Raw genomic sequence first — 27636 nt, forward strand, 5'->3', positions numbered from 1 at the left:
TGTTGGTACTTTAGTTTTGGTTTCCCCCCATTTTTTTTTTGCCTATAAAATCCCGAAGTTTGGAAATCATCGTTCTAATTACACACAAACTAGTAGGTCGAATATTGATTGTTAGGGCTTTGTTAGGGCTATAGATTTTTTTTCATTAAAACATGTTTTTCAGTTTGAAAAATCTGGTCTATACATAAAGCCTATTATTGAAAGAAAGCTAAAACTTCCAACAGAGCAAAGAGTGAGACTAGTATTCGGTCACAGAGAGGGCCCTTTAAAGAGATCAGGGGGATGTTGTACAAGTCCTCTCAAACATGGATTTGAATTAATTGCCCACATATAAAATTTGGGGAATTCTACAGATGAATGCAGATTTTCAGCTTCTCTGGAAATTAGATCTATCAATTTCAGTTCTTCGTTGTTGCTGGACCTGAGTGGCCACTACCCCGAGCCCTTCTAATCTGCCACCACTCTGTTCTTTCTGCTGTGCCCCGTGTTGCCTGGTCACCCATGGGTGTCATCTCAGTCCTACGGGCCTTGTCCCTCGCAGCCTCCTGCAGTGTGGGACCTGGACCACAGCACTGGCCTCACCTGGGAGGTGGTGAGAAAGGCAGAAGCTCAGGCTCCACCCAAACCTACCGAATCAGAATCTGCATTTTGACAAGATCTGCAGAAGATTCCTACGCAGGTTAAAGATTGCCGAGCCTTGCCCACAATGATCCCCAAGCTCCTTTCCCAGCAAGATTCGGAACATTGACCACTGGCGGAGCCCTGGTCTGCTCACCATGGTAACAGGTACCATGCTCAGTCATCAGAGTGGGAAGGCCGGATAAAATCATATATTAAAGTAGCCGAAATTATGAGAATGAATATACAAATGAGTAGGGGGTGCTGGGGGGGCTAGATGAGTGTCCACGGGAGTGATATTGATGTTGGGGTGGCGGGGGGAGGAAGGCAGATGGAGCAGGGCCTCAGGAGGAAAAAATGTCCAGAACGAGGTGTTCAGAGTTCGTGGGGAGGGAACGGTGAACATCACTGGTTGACTGGAGCGGAGGGCCTGATTTGGAGATATTAAGAGAGAAATAAGATTCGAACATAGAGTAGGCATAGACTGAAGCTTAGACTTCAAGGCCAAGATATATGGACTTTGTTCTCTTTATAGTGAGAAGCCACTGGAAGCTATGGAGTCTCAATACCAGGGTTATCGAGAAGGTCAATGGTCTGACAGATTGTGCACGTTCAGTGGGCTTTATTTTAAAGGGACACATTCACAATGGGTTTATGTATATGCCTAGCCATGAGTAAAGCCATTTCCTTAAAGTATGACATGTTTTCTATCTTTTCTACCTGTACCGACACTTTGTCCTCTGATCTGTGTTCTCAGAGACCCTGATCCAGGGCCCAAAGCCGTGCTGACTATTTCCTGGCTTTAAGTCAGGCCTCGCTAAAGAGGGTCCCTCAACGGTCAGGGCGACATAGAGCCTCGCCCATTCCCAGAACACTGGGTTTGGCCTAGGAGTGGAGGGACTCACTCAATACTAACAACCACATTTCCCCAACTTTAGATTGCAGAGAATGGCATTTGTGTCCCAGTGAAGTTCTAACACACAACGTTCTCAGATGATGGTAGCTCGTGATTCATGCTCTTTGAATTTGGAGCAAGACGCTTTGTGGCAGGACAGTGTCTCCCGGTGCTGATAATTACACATTTTCCGGAGCAGCTCAGTGTATCTGAATTTGAAGTATTTGTCACAGGGTAGGGATCTTGGCATTTAACTGTTGGGTGACCTTTTTTTTTTTTTTTTTTTTTAAGATTTTATTTATTTGCGAGAGAGAGAATGAGAGACAGAGAGCATGAGGGGGGCAGGGTCAGAGGGAGAGGCAGACTCCCCGCTGAGCAGGGAGCCTGATGTGGGACTCGATCCCGGGACTCCAGGATCATGACCTGAGCCAAAGGCAGTCGCTTAACCAACTGAGCCACCCAGGCGCCCGGGTGACCTTTTTCAATAGAACTTTGTTAAAGACCAGATATTATGGGTCATTATTTCTTTTGTGATTCTGGACTTTTTTTTTTTTTTTTTTGAGAACTGTCTTTAAAAGCAGGAAAGCATTGAGACACCCAAGGGTTCAAACACTTTATAAATCAGCCCATTACACTGTGGATTCAATCATACTGTTGGCCAATGATGTCACATAAGGACATTATTATGCTTTTTTTGTTTGTGTATCTGTTGTTTTTTCATGTCTGGAGGATAGGCCACCAGGAAGGCACAGTGGCAAAGTATTATGATTAACAGCAGTTGCTCTGGGTTGACCATAGCCACTGAGATCCCCTGGCCGTCGTTGTCACAAATTTGGGCCTGAGATGCACAGAAACATGCCTTTCGTCAGGTTGAAGCACCAGCTCAGGGCTGCACCTGGCCCTGTAAGTGCCTGTTGGGAATACAAATTAAACATTGTTAGAACTCAACAGCAAAAAAAAATCAAATACCCTGATTAAAAAAGGGGCAAAGCACTTGAATAGACATTTCTCCAAAGATGATACACAAATGCCAGCAAGCATATGAAAAAGATACTCAATAACCATCAGAAAAGCACAAATCAAAACCACAATAAGGGGTGCCTGGGTGGCTCAGTCGTTAAGCGTCTGCCTTTGGCTCAGGTCATGATCCCAGGGTCCTGGGATCGAGCCCCGCATCAGGTTCCCTGCTCAGCCGGGAGCCTGCTTCTCCCTCTCCCACTCCCCCTGCTTATGTTCCCTCTCTTGCTGTGTCTCTCTCTGTCAAATAAATAAAATTTTAAAAAATAAAAAAATAAAAAAATAAAAAATAAAATATCACCTCACATCCATTAGGTTGGCTACTATAAAAACAAAACAAAACAGAAAATAATGAGTATTGGCAAGGGTGTGGAGGAACTGGATCCCTTGTGCGCTGTTGTTGAGATTACATAACGGTGCAACTGCTATGGAAAGCAGTATGGAGTTTCCTCAAAAAATTACAACTGGAATTCCCATATGATCCAACAATCCCACATCTGGATACAGATCCACAAAAACTAAAAGTAGGCTCTTGAAGACATATTTGCACAACCACGTTCATAAGGCTAGCCTTCACAATACTCAAAAGATGGAAGCAGCCCAAATATCTGACAGGTGAATGGATAAGCAAAATGTGGTATTATGTGCAATGGGATGTCATTCAGTTTTAAAAAGGGAAGGAGATTCTGACCCAGGCTACACCATGGATGGACCTCAAGGACATTATCCCAAGAGAAATAAGCCAGTCACAAAAAGACAACTACTGTGTGATTCCATTTCTATGAGGTACCAAGAGTGGTCCCATTCATGGAGACAGAAAATAGAATGGTGGTTACCAAGGGCTGGGGGGTGGGGGGAAGAGAAAAGTTGTTTAATGGGTGTGTAAAGCTTCAGACTTGCAAGACGAAACAATTTCTGGAGATCAGTTTCACAACAATGGGAATACACTTAACACTACTGAACCATACACTTAAAAATGTTAAGACGGCATATCTTACATGTTTTTTCATCACCTTTGAAAAAAACGTTCAGCACATGATAAGATTAATTGCATTAATATCCCAGGTAATGGCTTCCCTGTATCCATGTCCTTTGCCCCAGAACTTCACATGTGGACTCTGGGCTTGGTACATACAGGACAGTCCAAAAGGGGCTATGTCACTTCTGAGGCTGGTCCCAAAAAACATGGAGTTGCTGCCTTGCTTTCTTTCTTTGGATGGGACCCTCACATATGGGACCGAGCCAGAATGCTATGAGGAAGCCCGAAGTAGCCCATATGGAAAGACCACATGGAGAGAACTGAACCCCACTGGCTGATGGCCAGCATCAACTTCACCAAAAAGCTAGATGGATGGCAAGTAAGCCCTGAAAAGATACTCAAGATCATTAGTAATTAGGGATGTACAAATCAAAATCACAATGAAATACCACTCCCTACCTACTAGAATCACTAAAATGAAACCTAGTGAACATTACAAGCGCTGGCAAGGATGTGCAGGAACTAGGGCTCTCATATACTGCTAAGGGTAATATAAAATGGTGCAGCCACTTTCTGGGACAGTTTGGTGGTTCCTTAAAAGGTTAAACATATACCTCCCATATGATCCAGCCATCCCGCTCCTAGGTATTTACCCAAAAGAAAAGAAAGCCATATCCTTACAAAGACCTGTATGTGATTGTTCATAGCAGTTTTATTTATCATAGTAAAAAACTGGGGAAAAAAACAACAAGTGTTCAGTTTTAAGATTTTATTTATTTACTTGAGAGAGAGAAAGAGAGCATGAGCAGGGGAGAGGGCAGAGGGAGAAGGAGAAGGCGATTCCCCGCTGAGTAGGGAGCCTGATGCAGGGCTCAGTCCCAGGACCCTGAGATCATGACCTGAGCTGCAGGCAGACGCTTAACAGACTGAGCCACCCAGGTGCCCCCCCAAGTGTTCAGTTATAAACAATGATACATTCATACTATGGAATTCTACTCAGAGGTAAAAAGGAATGTGCTAAACAACCACGAGACTGCACTTTACTCCTAACCTCTAAAATAGTAACAACACTAAATGTCAGTAAGGAAGTAGAGCAAGAACTCTTATTCATTGCTGTTGGGGGGGGTGGGGGTGGAAAATGGTACAGCCACTTGGGAAGACCATCTGGCAGTCCTGCAGGTGATGGACATGTTCATTCTGATCGTGGTGATGGTTTCATGGGTGCATACACATGTTAAACCTTACCAAATTATATACTTTAAATGAGTTCGGTTTATTGTATGTCAGTTACCCTCCAGTAAAGCCATTTTTCAAAGGCCAGAACCAAACAGTAACCCAACCATTTATTAATTTTCATGACACAACAATTGACAGGCAGCTTGGCTGACCTGGACTAGGTAGCCTCCACCGATCCCGGCTGGGCTTCCTCAAGGGTCTGTGGTCAGTTGGCCGGCTGCCTGGGCATTGGCTGGTCTAGGGACCCTAAATGCACAGATTTCACCCTCCTTCCCACATCTCCCACATCCCTCCTTTACCCTTCAGCGGGCCAGCCTGGGCATAATCTCATGGTGATGGCAAAGGTCCAAAAGAGGAGCAGGAATGCACAAGAAATTTTTAAAGCTGCCTTTTGTGTTAAGTTTGTTATTGTCCCATTGGCCAAAGCTAGCCACATGTCCAAGCCCAGGCTCAGTGTGTTAAGGGTCTAAGAAATGAATGGGGAAAAGGCATGTGCACAGGGATGCAATTCATGCATCATGTACCTCAACAGTGTTTTAATTTATATTTCTTTAATTCCATCAAGAAAGTACTTTTATGCCACGACTTTTATGTGATGTTAATTTCTTATATATAATTTGCAACCTCTTTTAATCTCCTATTGAATGTAATTTAGCTATTGATTTGTATGTTTGCATTAAATCTTTGTATATGAAACATAGTAAGGCTTTGTTGTGACATTTGTCACGCTCTCATATTCTGTTCACATTTCTTTTGCCATTTGGGGGGTTATATTTGGTCATAAAAATGTTTTAAAATAGTCTAACTTTCAGCAAAAAACATGTTTAAAGAGTCTCCTCTGATTTCAGTGGTGATGTAAGTTTAACTGATACAAGTTTAACTATCCCTAGCTGGGATAAATCCATTTTTTGTTTCCTTCTAATTAGAACTGTTTTTTAAAAACAAAACAAAACAAAACATTTTACTCTGGTAACAGTCGGCCCGGAACCAAGTTAAATGTTACAGTTGAGGGAACAGAGACCTTCGCGAAGCTGGTGGTGGGTCCAAGATCCGAGAGCATGTGGTGGAGGCACGCTTGCCTCTCACTTCCTCCGACTTCAAATCTCACTCATTAAACTGTACCGAGGCAAGAACATTTGGCTAGGTGATAAAAATCTACATTTCTGTGCAGATGTACTTTCTACTTTTTCTCTCCCTCTTCCTCCTCCTCCTTCAGCATAGAGTTCGGTCTCTCCGTCTTTAAGTGACTGTTCTTTTATTCATTTAATAACGTGCCAGTCCCTGAGCCAGAGGCTGGGAACTTAGAGATAACTTTGCAGCAGGTCCCACCCTCAGTTCACAGAGGCTGTAAATAGGGGAATGCAATATGGAAAATTGTTCTGCTCTTTCAAATGTTCACAAACCTGACAGGTTATACATTGCATGTCACTTTGGTGGATTTGCTGCTAAGTGGACGTCTTTATGATATGATGGCTTTTAAAATGCATTATATACATATATTTTTCCCCACTTATTACTACTTCTGTATGTTTGTTTCTTTGTTTACTCACAGGATGTTTCTGGATCTTGTGGCGTTCCCTAACATTCTAGCTCCTGTTTTCTAGATATTTCACTTTTCTTTGTTTTATTAGCACGATTGTGTAAGTCACTTGGGATTTGAATTTATGGAGCAGGTTTATCTTCATTATCTCTGATTCTTGGTTCTGGTTATCCGTGTTGCCTCTTAAAGTTACCTTAGTCGTCTTGTTCCTTTTTCACATTTAAAAGTTGTAACAGTAGTGTGTTTTGCTTTCTGCCATCGGTATTTCATTTTAAAATCTCCTTAAAAGTAAGTGATACTGATACTTTTGTACTTGGGATTCTTAGCTTTCTGAGTATCTTGTCTAGATTACTGCCAACTGCCTCTTCTGTCCAGTTTTTCGGAATTGGTTCATTGAATTCTTTTCTGTTTTCTTTCTGCTTGTTTAAGTTTGCTTTTTTCTCTTTCCTTTAGATATGGGTATGGGGTGTTTACAAATTTTGGGTGGCTGTTGCTAGGAGAAGTTACCTTATTACTGAACTCTACCACCTGCCTAGAAGTTCTAGGTAGACAGACTCCCAACTCAGGTTCCCTGACTTATTTTTTTTTCCAGTGGAAGAGAAATACATATTTATTATAGAAAAATTAGAAAAATAAAAAAAGGTTTAAAGAACAAAATGAGTGTCACCTATAAACTTAGAACCCAGAGGTAAACACTCTAATTATATTTTCTAATAGGATTTTGCAGATATACATGCAATTTTTTTCACATAACTGGGACAATTTCTTTATATTCTGCATTGCCCCACTCAACATGATAATGTGGGATTTCTTCCATGTCATTAAAAATCTTGGAAAATACGCTTAATGACTAATATTCTAGCACATGGATATACAATAATTTTTTAGCTAGTCTTTTGTCATTGAACATTTAGGTGATTTCTAGTGTTTGCTATTATAAATAGCACTGTAACTTATAAGCCTCATTATATGCAAATTTTTGTTCTTTTTTTAAAAAGATTTTATTTATTTATTCGAGAGAGAGAGAGAGCACAAGTCCAGGGGTGGGGGACAGAGGGAGAGGGAGAAGCTGACTCCCCACTGGGATCATGACCTGAGCCTGAGCCGAAGGCAGATGCTTAACCAACTGAGCCACCCAGGCGCCCTACAAATGTTTGTTCTTATCTTGGATTATTTCCTTAAGATAGATTTTGGGGAGTGGAATTGCTGAGTTAAAGGTTATGAACATTTCTTTCCCTCTATTATAAAAGTCATATATGGGGCACCTGGGTGGCTCAGTCGTTAAGCATCTGCCTTCGGCTCAGGTCACGATCCTGGGGTCCCGGGATCGAGTCCCACATCGGGCTCCCTGCTCGGCGGGAGGCCTGCTTCTCCCTCTCCCACTCCCCCTGCTTGTGTTCCTGCTCTCGCTGTCTCTCTCTGTCAAATAAATAAAATCTTAAAAATAAATAAATAAATAAAAGTCATATATGTTGAGGGCAAAAAACTCAGTCAGGGTAAAGTGAAAAGTAAAAGTCCAAGGATTATTGACCTCATTCTCTTATTCTCAGTCTCCAGTCAACCACTAGCTGAAAAAATTTTTAAAATATTTTATTTATTTATTTATTTGAGAGAGAGAGCATGAGCAGGGGAGAGGGCAGAGGGAGAAGGAGAAGCAGATTCCCCACTGAGCAGGGAGCCTGAGGCAGGGCTCAGTCCCAGGACCCTGAGATCATGACCTGAGCCAAAGGCAGATGTTTAAGTGACTGAGCCACCCAGGTGCCCCTACTAGCTGAAAATTTAATATGCATGCACACGTATATGTGCCATTTCCCCCACACACATCTGATTATATTATCCATACTGTTCTAGAACATTTTTCCACTTCACACTATACTTTGGACATTTTTCCTTATCAGCCCAGATACATAAATTTGTTTTTTGTAGGAGCTATGTGGTATTCCATTGTTTGAATATGCCGTAATTTATTTAAATTATTCTCTAGCGATGTATATTTAGGTTGTCTCCAATTTTATTGCAATTTACATCCTTGTACATATATCTTGTTGGTTCCATCTTCAAGATAAGGTTTTAGCAGTGTAATTTCCAAGTCAAACATTATGCAATTTATTTTTTTTAAAGATTTTATTTATTTATTTGAGAGCGCGAGAGAGCACACAAGCAGGGGGAGTGGCAGAGGGAGAGGGACAACCAGGCTCCTAAGCAGGGAGCCTGATATGGGGCTCGATCCCAGGACCCCAGGATCATGACCTGAGCTGAAGGCAGAGGCTTAACTGACTGAGCCACCCAGGTGCCCCAAAGGTTAGGCAATTTCTAATTTTGATATATACTCCCAAATTGTTCTACACAAGGGTTGCTCTACTTTATGCATGAGTGTATGAATGCTGGTTCCCTATATATTTTCAGATGCTGGGTATTATCAAGTCTTTCATTTTTGCCAAAATGATAGTTTAAAAGTAGTGTATCTTTTTTTTTTCTAAAGATCCTATTTATTTTTTTGACAGAGAGAGACATAGCGAGAGCAGGAACACAAGCAGGGGGAGTGGGAGAGGGAGAAGCAGGCTTCCCGCAGAGCAGGGAGCCCGATGTGGGACTTGATCCCAGGACCCTGGGATCATGACCTGAGCCAAAGGCAGACTCTTAATGACTGAGCCACCCAGGCGCCTAAAAGTAGTGTATCTTTTTCATTTTTGTTTCTCTTTAATTTTGGGTGAAATGTACATTTTTTGTTTACTAATCACTTGTATTTTTTTCCTGTCAACTGCTTATATCCTTTGTCCATTTTTCTATGTTTTGGTGTTAATTTGTACAGTCTGTTTCTGTATTATGGAAATCAGCTTGTCATATGTGTTTGCCATTTGCCTTTTGTCTTTGTGGATTGTTCTGTTTTTATTTTTATTTTCATTTTTAAGATTTTTTATTTATTTGCGAGAGAGAGAATGAGAGACAGAGAGCATGAGAGGGAGGAGGGTCAGAGGGAGAAGCAGACTCCCTGCTGAGCAGGGAGCCCGATGTGGGACTCGATCCCGGGACTCCAGGATCATGACCTGAGCCGAAGGTAGTCGCCTAACCAACTGAGCCACCCAGGCGCCCTTTATTTTCATTTTTTTAAAGATGTATTTATTTATTTGCTAGAGCACAAGCAGGGGGCATGGCAGGCAGGGGGAGAGGGAGAAGCAGGCTCCCCGCTGAGCAGGGAGCCCGATGTGGGGCTCGATCCTAGGACGCTGGGATCATGACCTGAGCCGAAGGCAGACGCTTAACCGACTGAGCCACCCAGGCGCCCCTACAACTTATTTTGATGTAAGGAATAAGGAAAGCTATATGGTTTTGTTTTCTTTTTCAAATAGCTAGCTAGTTGTCCAACATCACTTACTAAAATAATCTTTCTTTTCCTGATTTGAAATGTTGCCTTTTCATATTCTAAATTCCCTTTGGAATAAGAATCTGTTTTTGGTGACTCCAGTCTGTTCAATTGATCATTTGACCTATCCCTTCTTTCATACCAACTCCTTATTTTACTGGAGTTTTTATTTTAAAAGCTGATAGAGTTGGCTTCATTTCCTACTCTGAAAATGTTAAAACTCATGATACACATTGCCAAATTACTTTCTAGAATTATTATGTTAATTTACACTAGACACTTGCAGCACTATTATCTTTTAGAAGTTCTTTGCCAGTGTGATTGAAAATGCTCATTTGTTTCTGATATTAGCGAGTCGATTTGTGTGAAATGTCTTTATATTTTTCCCAAGTTTTCTACTGACTTTTTTTTTTTTTAAGATTTTATTTATTTATTTGAGAGAGAGAGAATGAGAGAGAGCACGAGAGGGAAGAGGGTCAGAGGGAGAAGCAGACCCCACGCTGAGCAGGGAGCCTGATGCAGGACTCGATCCCGGGACTCCGGGATCATGACCTGAGCCGAAGGCAGTCCTTAACCAACTGAGCCACCAGGCGCCCTCTACTGACATATTTTTTAATTGATATCATGAAATTTTATATATATATATATATATATATGGCCTAACAATATATATGTACCTTTAATGTTAAAGACATAAGTTTTTTGGTGTATTTATTGCCAATATATTTCCCAACTTGATATATGCTCTTCAATCAGTACCCTTTGTGATATAATAAATTCAAAAATTTTATTCAATCTATTCAAGCAATTTTTTGTGATTGCTTTTATTTTTTTAAAAAATCCTTCCACCAAAGACCAGATAATCTTTCAATTGTTTTTAGTTTTTAGTTTTTTTTTTTTGAAGATTTTTAAAAAAATTTTTAAATAATCTCTATACCCATTGTGGGGCTCAAACTCGTGACCCTGAGATCAAGAGTTGCATGCACTTCTGACTGAGCCAGCCAGGTTCCCCTAATTCAATTGTTTTAAAAAGATTCCAGGGCTCCTGGGTGGCTCAGTTGGTTAAGCTTCTGCCTACAGGTCATGATTGCAGGGTCCTGGGATCGAGCCCCGCATTAGGCTCTGTGCTCAGCGGGGAGCTTGCTTCTCCTTCTCCCTCTGCCTGCCATTCCCCCTGCTTGTGCTCTCTCTAGCAAATAAATAAATAAAATCTTTAAAAAAAAGATTCTAGTTTGCATGTTCTGGAAACTCAAAGTATTGTTATTTTAAATAAAATGTAGGGAAGTTGTTATTTTAAATAAAATGTAGAGAAGTAGGAGGGGCACCTGACTGGCTCAAGTCCATAGAGCATGCGACTCTTGATCTCAGGGATGTTAGTGCGAGCCCCACGTTGGGTGTAGAAAAGCTGAAATGGAACATTTTTGTCATGAAGTCATATTGCTGTGATGTAAAGTTTTCTCTGCATATATATGATTGCATATTTAGAATTTAAAGATAAATGAAAGTTATTTTTTTATAATTTAAAATTATTTTAAAACTCTGAGTATTTTTGCACATTGCTTTTTCCCCAAACAGTAACTGAATTTCAAGAATTAGATCTTGTGTGAAAATTACCATTATGTGTTTGAGAGATAAAACAATTCCAAGACATAATGTTTAATTCTTTTGATTTTTAAAAAAATACACAATGTGCATAATTAATAATGAGAGATGCCAGTTATTGGATGCATTCAATGACCTAGGTATTGAGATTTTCTCATTTAAAAAAATAACTTGGACAGAATCAAATGGTTTATTCCTCCGTACCATACACTGCTTCTAAGTCATTCTACAAAAAAACAAAAACAAAAACCCAGCAATGTTAAGAATTCATATAGCTTTATTTAATGAAGAAAAATTCTTGTTATATGATCAAATGAGTCACAGGGTTGTTTATTTTTTTTTTAAAGATTTTATTTATTTATTTGACAGAGAGAGACACAGTGAGAGAGGGAACACAAGCAGGAGGAGTGGGAGAGGGAGAAGCAGGCTTCCCGCTGAGCAGGGAGCCCGATGCGGGGCTCGATCCCAGGACCCTGGGATCATGACCTGAGCCAAAGGCAGACGCTTAACGACTGAGCCACCCAGGCACCCCCACAGGGTTGTTTAAATGCCTTTGATTAAATGGGACCCATGAATCATCACATTCTTGGAAGGCTTGCAGAATCTTCTAGGAAAGCACACCTAACTTTAAGGCAGTTTCCTCAAGGCTGCAAATGTTGTGTTTTACACATGTCAATGATTAAATAACCCTTTTTAAAAAAGCTTTTATTTATTTGTTTTAGAGAATGAGCAAGCATGAGTTGGGGGGAGGGGTAGAGAGAATCTCAGGCAGACTCTGTGCTGAGCCTGGGGCTCAACGCAGGGTTCGACTCAGGGGCTCGATCCCACAACTCTGAGATCATGACCTGAGCTAAAATCAAGAGTTGGCCACTTAACTGACTGAGCCACGCAGGTGCCCCTGATTAAATAACTTTGAAGTGCAGTTATTAAGGACATTTATATTTACCTATAGTTAAGCACTTGAACTTGCAAGACATAGAATCCTTTTTCCGCCATCTCCCCTCCCCCACCTTCAGAAAGTGCCTCCAAGAATGGAAGCTGAAAAACAGAAAACAAGACTGAAGACACCTGGGGTCCAACAGAGTGTACAAATAGTGGGGTTCAACGGAGTGTACAAATAGTTATTTATATGGTTGGCCTGAACTGAGATAAAATGAAATTAGCTTCCATAACAAAGTGTTGTTCCCTGTCTCCAGACATTCTTCCTCTTGGATTTGTAGAAAGAAGAGACCTTCAAAACAAAAAATAAAGAAGAGCCTGTTGCCCCGTGCAAAATTTGGTTATTTGTTTCTTTTTCTCGTACCTAGCTAAAATGAACATTTTTAAGCTTCTTTTTTTATTGTGGTGAAATATAACATAAAATTTACCACTTAACTATTTAAGTGCACAATTCAGTAGCATTAAGCACATTCACATTGTTGTGCAACCTTCACCACCATCCATCTCCAGAAGTTTTTCATCCTCCCAAATGGAAGCTCTGTACTCAGTAAACAATGACTTTCCATTTCTCCCTTCCTCCTAACCCCCGGTAACCACCCTTCTATTGTCTCTGTCTCCATGAATTAGTCTAGGGGCCTCATATAAGTGGAATCATACACTATCTGTCCTTTTGCAACTGGCTTATTTCACTGAGCATAATGTCTTCGAGGTTCATCCACATTGTAGCCTGCAACAGGATTTCCTTCCTTTTTACGGCTGAGTAATATTCCATTGTATGTATATATCACATTTTGTCCATTCATCTCTTGATGGGCACTTGGCTTGTTTCTACTGTTTGACTATTGTGAATAATGCTGCTGTAAACATCAGGGTACTCAATCAAGTAATGTCTTGAATTGCCTCCTCTTCTGGTTTCTCCTCCTCTGTGCCCTTGTCCCAATCCAGGTCTGACCCCCTCAGTGTTGGGATCGTAGCCACAACAGCCTCAAGGGCTGATGCACAGAGAATTTTTTTAAACCCCTTTTACCTTTACCCTTTCTTGTTTGGCTGGACTTTGTCCAGCCAGGTTTATTTATAAACCATGAAAGCTCATTAACACCACCAAGCATTTCAGCCGGCTACCTCTCCACCTTTGTTATTGCAGGAAGGTACACTGAAGGGATCAGGTGGTGGGACATGGCTGAGGATAAAGGCAAGAGAGACTCCATCGGTATGAGTCTGCGGGGATGTCGGACCAACAACGGGTTTGTGCAGAACGAAGACATCCTGGAGAAGGAACCGGACCCGGGCAGCCCTCCGGACAGCGCGGTGGCCATCCTTGGCCCCGGCAAGCCCGCCCTGCAGATCATCAGGCCATATGCGGGCATGCCCAAGGAGGTGCTGTTTCAGTTCTCCGGCCAGGCCCGCTACCGGGTGCCCCGGGAGGTGCTCTTCTGGCTCACCGTGGCTTCTGTGCTCGTGCTCACTGCGGCCACCATAGCTATCATTGCTGTCTCTCCCAAGTGCCTGGACTGGTGGCAGGAGGGGCCCATGTACCAGATCTACCCGAGATCTTTCAAGGACAGTGACCAGGATGGGAACGGAGACCTGAGAGGTGGGTGTAGGGGCCAGATTCGGGCGGGGCTGGGATGAGGTTGCGCTTTATGACTCTTAATCCTCAAAACCCAATCATGCCTGGTTTGTGCATTAAGCACATTCCGTTGTGACTGGTCACACTGCGTGTCTCCCTGTTTATGGTATTTGAAAAGCCATTCAGCACAACCCAGCAGTTCTTCACATGATGAAAGGCTGCTTACTGGAGGCCTTTGAGCTCCCACTGAGTTGTTTGATTTATTGCCCACTAAGTACATATACTTAGCTAATCAATTCTAACTTCTGACGGTGGAGTAGGCTTCCTCCTTGGTTGCTTCCTGCCTCTGCGCACCTTCTAGTTGATTTCTTCAGAGCTGACAGTTTAGAATTATTTTCCCAGTGTATGTAGGAGCTAGTTTGGTAATCTGGCTGGGAGTTTCTTATTAATGAATAAAGCATAAATAATGTCATAGAAAAATATTAAGCCATATCTTTAAAGGGTATAGGCTGAGCCTTTAAAGTTTAAATCCTGAGAGATGAAAGGGAAAAGGTGTTAGCAGGGTGTGTTGGACATTACATGATTTGAGGATTATTTAAAATAATATCCCTATTAGTAAAAACAAAATGAAACACAAAGTAAAAAATTACTTTTTTAAAGTTACGCCAATAATTTCCAAGTGAGTTATGTGTAGAATATCCTTATACTTCATTGCTCAAACCAGGACACTTTTTTTTTTTTTAAAGATTTTATTAAGTAATCTCCACACCCGAAGGTGCAGCTCGAACCCACAACCCTGAGATCAAGAGTCACATACTCTCTGACTGAGCCAGTCAGGTGCCCCAGGGCACATTTTTTTTTTTTTTTAAAGAGAGGGAGAGAGGGAGGGAAGGGGCAGAGGGAGAGGGAAAGAGACAATCTAACTAGGCTCCATGCCATGTGGGGCTCGATCTCAGGACCCTGAGATCATGACCTGAGCTGAAATCAAAAGTTGGACACTTAACCGACTGAGCCACCTGGGTCACTTTTAAAACTAAAATTTTGCCAGAGCGCAAGCATAAACTGAATCTGTCCTGGGCAACTTGGTTGATATGGTCACCCTTGTTCAGGGTAACTATAAGAAACAAAATAATAAGGTAATTTTTGATAATAATACTTAATTTGAAAAAAAAAAACACAGAATGATTTAATAGAGTGTGGGACCTGGGGATGAGCTTAATCTAACTTTAAAATGTTACAAATAGGAACTTAAAATCTCTAACTGTCCTTAATAATTAATAAAAGGCTTCTCTTTTTCACGCTCATATCAATTTCTCTTTTTTGTATCTCTCTGCGTCTTCACCAATTGAAATATTATCTGTCCTTCAAGGTGCAGTTGAAACCCATCTTCTGCATTAGTTTTTGCTTTGCCTCCCGCTCAGAGCATGCGCTCCGTTCCGCAGAGCTCCCGCAGGGCTCTGCACTGTGTCCAGCGCCCTCTGATAGTGCCTTGTGAGCTGTCTGGGTGACTTCCCCAGCACACCCTCCTTGCTGTCGTGGCCGTAGCACCTGCTGCCTCTGCGTAGTAAATGCTTAGCGAAAGTGATGTTTTGACAGAATAGAGCTAAAACCCCTAAACCCAAAGATAAATTCCCCCCTTCCCGCCCTCCCTTTGTAATCTCCTTCTGATATACCCCAAATTCCCGTGCACAGGGCAGGGTCTTATCAGCTCCTACATTTGCCGTTCCCAGTAACTTTGCCTGGAGGGACTAGCTGTTTCCTGTAATCAATAGGTCTTTGTCCTTGAGGTTGAGGGGATCTGCTTGTTATTATTTGAAGGAACCATTCCGGGTTTCAATTTGTTTTGGTGATTGCCTTCTGCCCCTTGGAGTGGGGGCCTGGGATCCCTGTTTACTTTGTCTCTGTCTAGACCCTTTGTTTTTAACATCCTGTTCCTGTGCGCTTATTCTTAAGAAGATACATTGTATCATTCTGATTTCATTCAAAATCCTTTCGTTGGCTGTGAACAGTCTTCGAGGTTTCACAGATACCTATAATGGGGGAACTGAGGTACAAAGAAGACAAAAATAAGCAGCCAATTATAGGGGAAGAGCCCCAGTGCCCGGAATCAGGAGGCTTTGTGCTTTGGTCTCAGTGATCTCCAGCTTGCTGTGTGACCTCTGACAGGCTCTGATTGTAGGAAGGCACAGAGGGGTCCCACAGAAAGTTACTGGAGATTGAATACTAGACTCAAGTCTCTGATCTGCGTTTAGGACTCTGAACCGGAATCACACAAAAAACCACGCTATCTACTAATTATCCTACAAGGTTCCAAGTACACAGAGTTTCATTCCTGTGTCTCTACATAGCCAAATCTAGATTTCCCTTCTGTATAAATTCTTGGCTTCAGCATTGTCCAAAGGAAATAGAATGTGAACCACATAGATAACTATAAATTCTCTAGGAGTCACATTCATATAAGTAAAAAAGAAAAAGATGAGAAATTCATTTTAATAATAATTTAATTTTAGGGGCACCTGGCTGGCTCAGTCGGTAGAGCATGCAACTCTTGATCATGGGGTTGTAAGTTCAAGCCCCATTAAAAAGAAAATCTTTTAAACAAATTTAATTTTAATTTAAAATCCATTTTAATAAAATTCATTTAAAGTGTTTCGTTTATGGGGCACCTGGGTGGCTCAGTTGGTTAAGTGTCTGCCTTTGGCTCAGGTCATGATCTCAGGGTCCTGGGATCAAGCCCCGCATCGGGCTCCCTGCTCAGTTGGGAGTCTCCTTGTCCCTCTCCTCCCCAGCTCATGCTCTCTCTCTCTCAAAGAAATAAATAAAAATCTTAAAAAAAAAAAAAAAGGTATTTTGTTTAAGCCAACATATCATTCCAACATATAACCAACATAACAGTATTAATGAGATAGTTTACATTCTTACATTCTTCAGAATCCAGTGAGTATTTTACATTTATAGCACATCTCAGTTCACACTGGTCCCATTGCAAGTGCTCAGCAACGGCTCCATGGGACATGCGGCTGTCGTACTGGATAGTGCCACCTAGACCATGAGTTACTCTTCTTTGTCCCTTGGCACTTAGCCCAGCACCAGGCCTGGATTAGGTGCACAAAAACCATGTGTAGAATAAATTAATACTGTAGCCCTGGTTTTATTTTTGTTTATTTATTTAAAGATTTTATTTGACAGAGAGAGTGAGCGAGCGCAAGCAGGTAGAGTGGCAGGTAGAGGGAGAAGGAGAAGCAGGCTCAGCGGGGAGCCCGATGCGGGGCTTGATTCCAGGACCCTGGGATCATGACCTGAGCCAAAGGCAGAGGCTTAACTGACTGAGCCACCCAGGCGCCCGTTTTGTTTATTTTTTAATTGATTTTTTAAAGTAGGCTCCGTAGCTGTGGAGCCCAGCACCAGGCTTGAACTCAAGACCCCCGAGATCAAGACCTGAGCTGAGATCAAGAGTCAGATGCTGAACTGACTGAGCCATCCAGGGGCCCTATAGCCTTAGTTTTAAATATAAAATATGAACAGGGGTGCCTGGGGGGCTTAAGCGTCTGCCTTTGGCTCAGGTCATGATCCCAGGGTCCTGGGATCGAGCCCTGCATCGGGCTCCCTGCTCGGTGGGAGGCCTGCTTCTCCCTCTCCCGCTCCCCCTGCTTGTGTTCCCTCTCTCGCTGTGTCTCTCTCTGTCAAATAAATAAATAAAATCTTTAAAAAAATAAAATAAAATAAAATATGAACAATGCACACACGGATTTTTTTAACGTTCTATATTTATGTTAAAGGTCAAAGATTATTGCTAGAAGACCATTTGATGGTGCTTATAGAACTAGATCTTTCTATTTGAATTTCACTCAAATTCAACAAAATTCCAAATATTTCTGTTTCAATATAAATATTTCAATTTTAGGCATGTTGGTTTTATTTTTAATCCTTCAACTAAAAAAACCCAACTTTATTTTCCATGGCCTTGACTTTTTTTCTTTAGGTATTCAAGAGAAACTGGACTACATCACAACTTTAAATATAAAAACTATTTGGATTACTTCATTTTATAAATCATCCCTTAAAGATTTCCGACACGGTGTTGAAGATTTCCGAGAAATTGATCCTATTTTTGGAACGATGAAAGATTTTGAGAATCTGGTTGCAGCCATACATGATAAAGGTAAACTGAGTGGCAGGTGGGTGGGAGGGGTGGTGGGGGTTGAGAAAAGCATTCTCCAAATGCTTTCTTAAAGCACTTTTGTCCTTAACTGACGTGTATTATTTTAAAATAATTTCTTCCTGACATTTGAAATACTTTCGCTCATTAGGTTTAAAATTAATAATTGATTTCATACCAAACCACACCAGTGATAAACATGCTTGGTTTCAATTGAGTCGGAACCGGACAGGGAAATATACCGATTATTACATCTGGCATGACTGTATGCATGAAAATGGCACAATCGTACCACCCAACAACTGGGTAAGTACCAACTTGTCTGATTTTCAAAGAGAACATGGGCAGATCTTCAGTAATTAAACTGGTTATTTATAAAGTCCTTGTAAGGAAAAAATTAATAGGTATAGTTTTGGGGAAAAGGAAAGTTTCCCAAAGAAGTAGAAATAAGCTACTCAAGCCTCCTAACATTTGGATTGGGACTTTTTATTTCATTGTAGAACATAGATATTTTAGCAAATTAAAACCTATACTTTTTTTTTTTTAAGATTTTATTCATTTATTTGACAGAGAGAGACACAGAGAGAGAAGGAACACAAGCAGGGGGAGCGGGAGAGGGAGAAGCAGGCTTCCCGCCAAGCAGGGAGCACGATGCGGGGCTCGATCCCAGGACCCTGAGATCATGACCTGAGCCGAAGGCAGACACTTAATGACTGAGCCACCCAGGCGCCCCTAAAACCTATACTTTCTATTAGCCTCTCCTTCCCTCACTTCCCACTCTGCCCGACTTAGACTCCATGTCCCACTGGGTCCGTAACTGTCTTGCTATTTATTCTCCGGACCCCTTTGCCTTTCTGATGTTGTGACTCCCCTGTCCAACAAAACCCTAGCCATAAATAAACCTGCCCATCCACTTTCTCTTTGCTTGAACCTTGGTATCTGTGCCTTCAGAGACCTCACACATCCACAGTCCCCACATGAACTGAGCCATCCAGTCTTCTTGGGGATTTTACTGTCCAGGCCCTCCCTCTTCCTCAAACATCCTACGTGCCATCTCCCCGTCTTATCGTGCTCAGCAGCAAACTCTACTTCAAAGGGAGAGCAGAAGTCATCAAAACTTCCTCTACTTCTTTTTCTTTTTCTTTATTAAGATTTTTAAAATATTTTATTTGAGAGAGAGAGAGAGATAGCGAGAGAGAGCACGAGTGGGGAGGAGAGGGAGAAGAAGGCTCCCTGCTGAGCAAGGAGCCCGATGCGGGGCTTGATTCCAGGATCCTGGGATCATGACCTAGGCCGAAAGCAACAGCATAACCGACTGAGCCACCCAGGTGCCCCTACTTTTTTTTCTTTTTAAGATTTATTTATTTATTTTAGAGAGAGAGAGAAAGAGAGCAAGAGGGAGAGAGAATCCCAAGCAGACTCTGTGCCCAGTGCAGAGCCTGATGCCAGGCTCGATCTCACGACCCTGAGATCACAACCTGAGCCCAAACCAAGAGTCAGATGCTCAACTGACTGCGCCACCCAGGTGTCCCAACCCTGCCTCTCTTATACGCACCTTCTTCCTACTCACTTCTTCTATGGCAGAGTCCAGGTCAGTCTTGTCTGGGGTTTCTAGACTTACAAATAAAAATCCAGGAAGCCCAGTGACATCTGAATTTTAGATAAACAATGCATAGTTTTTTAGTATAAAATATTGCTTGGGACATACTTATACCTAAAAGTTTTGCATTGTTAACCTGAAATTTAGATTTAATTGTATGTCTTGTTTTTATCTGGCAACTCTACCCCTGTCTCTGGCCAGTCCCTCCACCTGCTCTGGTCCCCGTTTCTCCTGCTTTACCCTTGATCCTCTGGATCTCCACTCCCCTGACCTTCTCCATAAACACTTAAAGAGGCTGGTTCCTAAGCATGAACTTTTAGATGAACCAAGGGCACTCAAAATCGACATGTGTCAAGGCTGACTGTGTGATCTTCTCCCCACCAACCTCTTATACCCCGGTTTAATGAATAGTACTAGTATGCAGCCTGGTGAACAGGTCATCAGCAATCCTGGCAGTTTTAGCTCCTTAATTTTTCTTTTCCCCAGGCTGCACACTTGTTAAAATGATCATGATACTAGCAGACATTTACTAAAACACTTCCTATGTGCCAGGTTCTGTGCTAAGTGTGTCATATTCATTCATTCATTTAATCCACCCTGCAATCCTGTGAGTTAGGTTTTAGTTCCTGTTTTGCAGATGGGCAATGTTAAGCACTGTGCCCTTGGTCACACAGCCAGTAAACGAAAGGGCTGATGACCGCACAGTCCAACTGCACCGTCTGCTTTTAAAAATTGCCCTATATCCAAAACCCTATATCCAAATTCTCCAGGGAAACAGAACGACTAGGATCTATACAGACAAATATTAAGAAATTTAAGGGGCGCCTGGGTGGCTCAGTCAGTTAAGTGTCTGCCTTCGGCTCAGGTCATGATCCCAGGGTCCTGGGATCGAGCCCTGCATCGGGCTCCCTGCTCCATGGGGACCCTGCTTCTCCCTTTCCCTCTGCCTGCCGCTCCCCCTGCTTGTGCTCTTTCTCTCTGTCAGATAAATAAATAAAATCTTTAAAAAAACACTCATTTTTGTAGGTTCCAGTAGGTGTGGTTTATACATTTTTACTGTTATGTACTATTTCACTGGGTGCATGTGCTATGATTTACTTATGCACTCCTCTGTTGATGGCATTTGGGCTGTCTCTAGGGGTTTATTTTATATATTTTTTTACTATTACTAATGATGCCATGGTAAACATTCTCATTAATCTATTTCTCTGGGGGTGCAGGTACAAGAGCTTCTAGAAGGCAAATGCCTAGCAGTGAAATTGCTGGGTGCATGACACTGCATGGTCTGCTCTGTAAGATAATACCAAACTGCTTGTCAGAGTGGTCGTACCAGTTGATATACCCCTTCAGGAGTATAAAAAATACATACGCCCTTTCATTTACTGGTACTGCCACACTTTGTAATTTTTTTTTTTTAAGATTTTATTTATTTATTTGAGACAGAGAGAATGAGAGACAGAGAGCATGAGAGGGAGGAGGGTCAGAGGGAGAAGCAGACCCCCCGCCGAGCAGGGACTCGATCCCGGGACTCCAGGATCATGACCTGAGCCGAAGGCAGTCGCTTAACCAACTGAGCCACCCAGGCGCCCCACACTTTGTAATTTTTACCAAGAGAACATAAAGTTCACAGTGAGAACATAAATATCACACTGAGGTCTTAATTTTACATTTATCTAGTTATTAGTGAAGATTTATTTAATTACTAATGATGTTGAACATTTCTTCACACATGTATTCACTTGAGCTTCCGTTTCTGCAAAACACCTGTTCACGGTTTCTTTCCTCAGTTTTCTTTTCGATTGTTTGTGCCTTTGAAATTGATTGGTGGAGTTCTTTTTGTATTCTGGATCCCTATCTTTTCTCGGTCATAGATACCGTGAGTATCCTGGTTCGTGTCAGGGTGGACCATGCCGGTGGCGTGCTGGTGAGGCTGCGTCTCCTTAAAAGGCAGCAGCTACGACTTAGCTTCAGCCACTTGTTGCCATGGTGATGTGGACCTGGCGTGATGGGGTCTTCCCATTAAAAAGAAAAAGATTTATGCAAAATCCCCTTAAGTTTTAAATGTTGCCCAGATGTTCTCTTTAACATGAAATGAACAAAAGCCCAAGCTAGAGCCCTGGGGAACTGTCACATTGAAGGAACCAAGTTGACTGAGAAGGAGCAAGAGACGTAGGAGAGTCTGCCGGGAGAGTCATGCTCTAGAGTCATAGACGGGAGCACTCCTCGAAAGAGGAAATCAGTACCTGTGCCAAATGCTGCTGGGTACCAACACTTGAAGTTGCTAGATTTATTTTATTCCTGAGGGCTAGTAGGGTTTTTAAGTGAATGATTCTAATAATTTTCTGAGGATAGGGTTTAAATATTCACTCTGTGGAGATTCAAACTCCAAGACCAATGGAATATGTCTTTCTCCCCAATTGACCATTTGTATCACTTCACGAACAGGAGTCCAGAGCCTGGATAGAAGGTTCAAGAAAGTATGTTAGAAATGTCTGCTCTTTAACTTGGCCTTGTTCTGCATTTGAGAGCGTCGGTTTACCATTGTGGTTTTCATGAACAGCTTCTACTCTACAAACATGTCCCAACCACATTTGTGTGGCATTAGGCCAACAGGTGACATTTTAAGGAATTAATTTATCTAGTGCTCTCCCTAGAAGGAAGAGTCTAAGGATTTGTGCATTCAGCTTGCACAGCGCCAGGGACAGCAATGATCGTTTCTTTGTGGGCAGTGCCATTATATGAATGCTAAGTAAGTGATTTGCTATTTTCTGTTTGCTAGTTAAGTGTATATGGAAACTCCAGTTGGCACTTTGACGAAGTACGAAACCAGTGTTATTTCCACCAGTTTTTGAGAGAACAACCTGATTTAAATTTCCACAATCTTGATGTTCAAGAAGAAATAAAAGTGAGTACAGATACCCACACAGACTTCTCCGTTGCATGGGTGTTTAAGTGGTTATTTGATACTCTTGATGTTGAACAGTAAGTGTTCAGGCAAAACCAAGTACTGTGGACTCCGGGATTATGGAGGCTGATGCAAATACAGACCCTCAAACATGGTGGTTCCTTCCCTCTCACCCAGAACAAGTGACAGGGGACGGAGGCAGAAATACCTGGTACCTTTGCTCCGAGCTTCCCCTCTGTCTGTGACAATGAGCCAGTATAGTGAGGGGGGCCAGAGCGTGGGCTCTGGGGTCTGAACCTACATCCAGCCCCAGCCCCATTGCTGGCTACGGTGGGCCCCTGGGTGAGGTATTTAGCTTTTCTGTGTCTCCGATCCCTCATCTATGAAACATGGCTGATGGCAGTGTTTGTCTCATGGGCTCTTTGGAAGATTAGAGGAGATAACCCATGCATAGCACTTCCGTATTCATTCAGTAAATATTCACTTACTGTCTGCTCTGTGCCAGGTCCTGTTCTAAGCAATGCAGCAGTGGATAAAAGAAGCCGTGCCCTCAAGGAGTTTCCTGTAAACTGAGGGGAAGGCAGACAATTAACAACTAAATATATAACAGGTCGGGTGGTTCCTAAGGGGAAGGGACATCAGAGTGCCAGGCAGAAGTTGGTTTGGAGACATCCCCATGTTGAGGTCCTGTTTGGACAAAGGCCTGAAGTTTGAAGGGAAGCCCTGTGGAGATTTGGGGGAAGAGAATTTCAGGCAGAAGGAAGAGCCAATGCAAAGATCTTGAGGTGAGAGTGTGCTTCGTGTGTTTCAGAAACGGCCCGGAGGCTGGTGTGGATGGTTGCCAGATAAGCCGATAAAAAGCAAGACACCAATGCAATTCTAATTTCAGATAAACAGTGAATAGTGTGCTATTTGGGACCTCCTTCTACTAAAACGTTACTCGTTGCTCATCTGACATGAAAACTTAGCTGGGTGTCCTGTATTTTATCTGGCAAGCCTACGCGGGCACTGGAGTGACGTGAGGGAGAGTTAGGGGCTGAGATCCCAAAGGTGGGGTGGGGGCTAATCCCACAGGGGTTACATGCTGAGTTGCTGAAGATCCCTCCGTGGCCCCTCACGGCACATTTCCCACCAGCGCTCACTGTATGGTAGCTCCAACAATACCCTACACGGAATTGTGGTAAACGTCAGCTGTGTGGTTGCTGCTATGGCAACAGAAGGCGGGGAATTTAGGTCAGTGGGGTAGTGCTCTGAGGTAGGGAGGGACGGAGGGGACCTGAACAGAACAGAGAGCCGTGTCAGCCAAAGGTGAAGGATGTAGGACTGCCACCTCGGAGTCATCAAGGGCACCCACAGCTCTTAGGTTTGTTCTTGTTTTGTTTTAAAATAATATCTCTCTTGGGGCGCCTGGGTGGCCCAGTCGGTTAACTGTCTGCCTTCGGCTCAGGTCATGGTCCCAGGGTCCTGGGATCGAGTCCTGTGTGGGGCTCCCTGCTCGGTGGGAAGCCTGCTTCTCCCTCTCCCTCTGCCTGCCGCTCCCCCTGCTTGTGTTCCCTCTTTCGCTGTCTGTCAAATAAATAAATACAATCTTTAAAAAAAATAAAATAATACCTCTCTTGAGGTATAATTCACATAACCATAAAATTCACCCCTTTCGGGTGTATAATTCAGTAGTTTTAGTATCTTCACAGGGTTGTGCAACCATCACTGCTGATTTCACATTTTCTTCACCCAAAAAGAAGCCCCATACCCGTTAGTAAACACTCTCCATGCACCGTCCCCCCGCCCCCCATGGGGGCATCCGCTAATCTCTCTGTCTCTGTGGATATGCCTGTTCAGGACATTCCATATAAACAAAATCATACAATATCTACCTATATGCCTATGATATGTATCTATATTTATAATCTATATTTAACAATTTGAGGAACAGTTTTCCAAATCAGCTGCACCATTTTCCATTCCTGCTGGCAATGGGTGAGGGTTCCGACTTCCCTACGTCCTCAGCAACATTTGCTATTGTCTGTGTTTTTGAGTACCATCATCCTAGTGGGTGTGGAGTTCTCTGATGGCTGATGATGTTGAGCATCTTTGCATGTGCTTTTATAGTTTATTTTTATTTTTTACATTTTTAAGGATTTTATTTATTTATTAGAGAGGAGGGAGGGAGAGAATGAGCACGAGAGTGGGGGAAGGATGAAGGGAGAGGGAGAAGCAGACTCCCCGCTGAGCAAGGAGCCCAGTGCAGGACTCCATCCCAGGACCCAGGCGCCCCTATAGTTTATTTTTTTATATCTTTGCTGGAGAAGTGTCTGTTTGAATCCTTTGCCCATTTAAAAATTGTGTTATCTTTTTTTTTATTGTTGGTTGTGAGTTGGATACATGGATACATGATTTGCAATTTTCTCCCATTCTGTGGGTTGTCTTTTTACTTTCCAGCGGCGTCCCTTGAAGCACAAGCTTTAAATTGTTGTCCAATTTATGTTTTTCCTTTGTTGTTTGTGCTTTTAGTGTCATTTGAAAACCATTGCCTAACCCAAGGTCCTGAAGATTTTCTTCTATGTTTTCTTCTCTGAGTTTTATAGTGGTAACTTTTACATTTTAGGTTTCTGATCCATTTTTTATTACTTTTTATATATAATGGTGTGAGGAGGTCCAACTTAATTCTTTGGCATGTGGCTATCCAATTATGTGTGGGGTTTTTTTTTAAAGATTTTATTTATTTATTTGTCAGAGAGACTGAAATTGAGAGAATGAGTGGGAGGAGGGGCAGAGGGAGAAGCAGACTCCCCACGGAGCAGGGACCCTGACGAGGGTCTTGATCCCTGGACCCTGAGATCATAACCTGAGCCGAAGGCAGACGCTTACTCGACTGAGCCACCCAGGCACCCCAGTTATGTGTGTTTTATTTTATTTTATTTATTTATTTTTAAAGATTTTATTTATTTGACAGAGACAGCAAGAGAGGGAGCACAAGCAGGGGGAGTGGGAGAGGGAGAAGCAGGCTTCCTGCTGAGCAGGGAGCCCGATGGGGGGCTCGAGCCCAGGACCCTGGGATCATGACCTGAGCCGAAGACAGACACTTAACTACTGAGCCACCCAGGCGCCCCAGTTATGTGTGTTCTAAAAAGATTATTACTGGGGCGCCTGGGTGGCACAGTCAGTTGAGTGTCGACTCTTGTTTTTTGCTGGGGCTTGTGCTTACGTTCTCTCTCTCTTTCAAATAAATAAAATCTTAAAAAAGAATAGGGGTGCCTGGATGGCTCAGTTGGTTTAGCATCTAATTCTTGATTTCGGTTCAGGTCATGATCTCAGGGTCCTAGGATGGAGCCCTGTGGCAGGCTCCGCACTCAGCGAGGAATCTGCTTGAGGATTCTCTTTCTCCTCTCCCTCTGTCCCCTCCTCCCACCCCCCTACCTGTAAAATAAATAAATAAAATCTTTTTAGAAAAAAAAAATAAAAAAGATTATTCTTTCCCCATTGATCTGTCTTGGAACCCTTTTGAAAATCAGTTGGCCATAAATGTCAGGGTTTGTTTCTAGACTCAGTTTTGCTCTATTGATCTGTAAGTCTGTTCTTGTGCCAATACCACAGTGTCTGGATTAGTGTAGCTTTATAGGAAGTTTTGAAATTGGGAAGTGTGAGTCCCAGAACTTTATTCTCCTTCAAGATGGTTTGGCTATTTTGGATACTTACATTTCTTTCTTTATTTCTTTTGGTGATCAAGTATTATTATTATTTGTTGACATACAGTATTATATTCATTTCAGGTATACAACATAGTGATCTGACAGTTCTGTACATTACTCAGTGCTCCCCACAATAAATGTAGTCACCATCTGTCACCATACAATGTTATCAGAATACAATGACTGTATTCCCCGTGCTGCACTTTTCATCTCTGTGACTTGTTTTGTAACTGGAAGTTTGTGCCCCTTAGTCCCCTTTATCTATTTCACCCATCTCCGCATCCACCTCCCCTCTGGAAACCACCAGTTTGTTTTCTGTATTTAAGAGTCTGTTTTCTGTTTATTTGTTTTGTTTCTTAATTCCACATCTAAGTGAAATTATATGGTATTTGTCCTTCTCTGTCTATTTCACTTAGCATAATACCTGCTAGGTCCATCCATACCATGCAAATGGCAAGATCACATTCTTTTTTATGGCTGAGTAATATTCCAGTGTGTGTGTGTGTGTGTGTGTGTGTGTGTGTGTGTGTGTGTGTACACCACATCTTTATGGATTCATCTATCGATAGACACTTGGGCTGCTCTCGTATCTTGGCTGTTGTGAATAATCCTGCAATAAACATAGGGATGCATGTATCTTTTTGATAGTGCTTTCATTTTGGGTAAATATCCAGTAGTGGAGTTATTGGATCATATACATTTATGAATTTTAGGACCAGCTTGTCAATTTCTGCAAAGAAGCCTGCTGCTGGGATTTGAGTAGGGATTGCACTGAATCTGGGCATCAGTTTGGGGGAGTATTGCTACTTTAACAATATTGTCTTTTGATCCGGGACCACAGGATGTCTTGCCACTTGTTTAGGTCTTTGGTTTCTTTCAACACTGTATTGTAGTTTTCAGGGTACAAGTCTTGCATGTCTTTTGTTAAATATATTCCTGTAGACTCCTTAGTTTTAAGGCTGTTTTTACTATACATGTTTGATGTTTCTCAGAATTTAGATGAATTGCTTTGGGATCTGTTCTAGAAGTAGGCACCTTGTCAGGGCAGCCTTGTCTCATTGGGGTTGGGGAGTGGTGGAGGGTGATAGACACAGTTACTAACTAGGGGTTGGTTTTAAATGTCTTTGGTGGAGTGTGGACTCTTTTCTCCATCACCAAAGATCATTTACACACCCTGACCTGCACCTCCCCCCTGACCTGCCCTCACACACTTCTTGGGCATTAACTTTGTGCCAAATGCTCTACCCAGATCATCTCATTTAATGCTCAGACCACACCTAACTTAGGAGATAGCAGGACCATTTTACAGAGAAGGAAGCTGAGGCTTAAAGGGGGAAAGCCACCTGCCTGCAGAGTGACAGCAGGATTCAAACCCAGAGTCCACGCTCTTACCCACAAGACCACTTCTTTTTTATTTTTTAAGACTTTCTTTCTTTTTTAAAGATTTTATTTATTTATTTGAGAGAGAGAGAATGAGAGAGAGCACATGAGAGGGGGGAGGGCCAGAGGGAGAAGCAGACTCC

At 42.4% G+C, this 27636-nt stretch overlaps 2 protein-coding genes across 2 annotated transcripts in view; one reads left to right on the forward strand and one right to left on the reverse strand.

Annotated features, from left to right (window-relative positions):
- The first annotated feature begins 236 nt into the window (after positions 1–236).
- Positions 237–27636, forward strand: part of SLC3A1 (solute carrier family 3 member 1) — a 46098-nt gene continuing 18698 nt past the window's right edge. The window contains exons 1-5 of the mRNA XM_081833485.1: positions 237–786; positions 13335–13784; positions 17743–17922; positions 18071–18225; positions 22299–22424. Coding sequence (XP_081689611.1) covers positions 777–786; positions 13335–13784; positions 17743–17922; positions 18071–18225; positions 22299–22424 — 921 coding nt within the window. The 5' untranslated portion in view covers positions 237–776. The remainder of the gene's footprint in view (positions 787–13334; positions 13785–17742; positions 17923–18070; positions 18226–22298; positions 22425–27636) is intronic.
- The window catches only part of PREPL (prolyl endopeptidase like), a 78948-nt gene continuing 74224 nt past the window's right edge, over positions 22913–27636 (reverse strand). The window contains exon 16 of the transcript XR_014149259.1: positions 22913–22993. The gene's annotated coding sequence lies outside the window, so the exon portion shown is untranslated. The remainder of the gene's footprint in view (positions 22994–27636) is intronic.

The sequence above is a fragment of the Leptonychotes weddellii genome, chromosome 10 (assembly GCF_054177405.1).
Source record: "Leptonychotes weddellii isolate Sample4059 chromosome 10, ASM5417740v2, whole genome shotgun sequence".
Classification (NCBI taxonomy): Eukaryota; Metazoa; Chordata; class Mammalia; order Carnivora; family Phocidae; genus Leptonychotes; species Leptonychotes weddellii.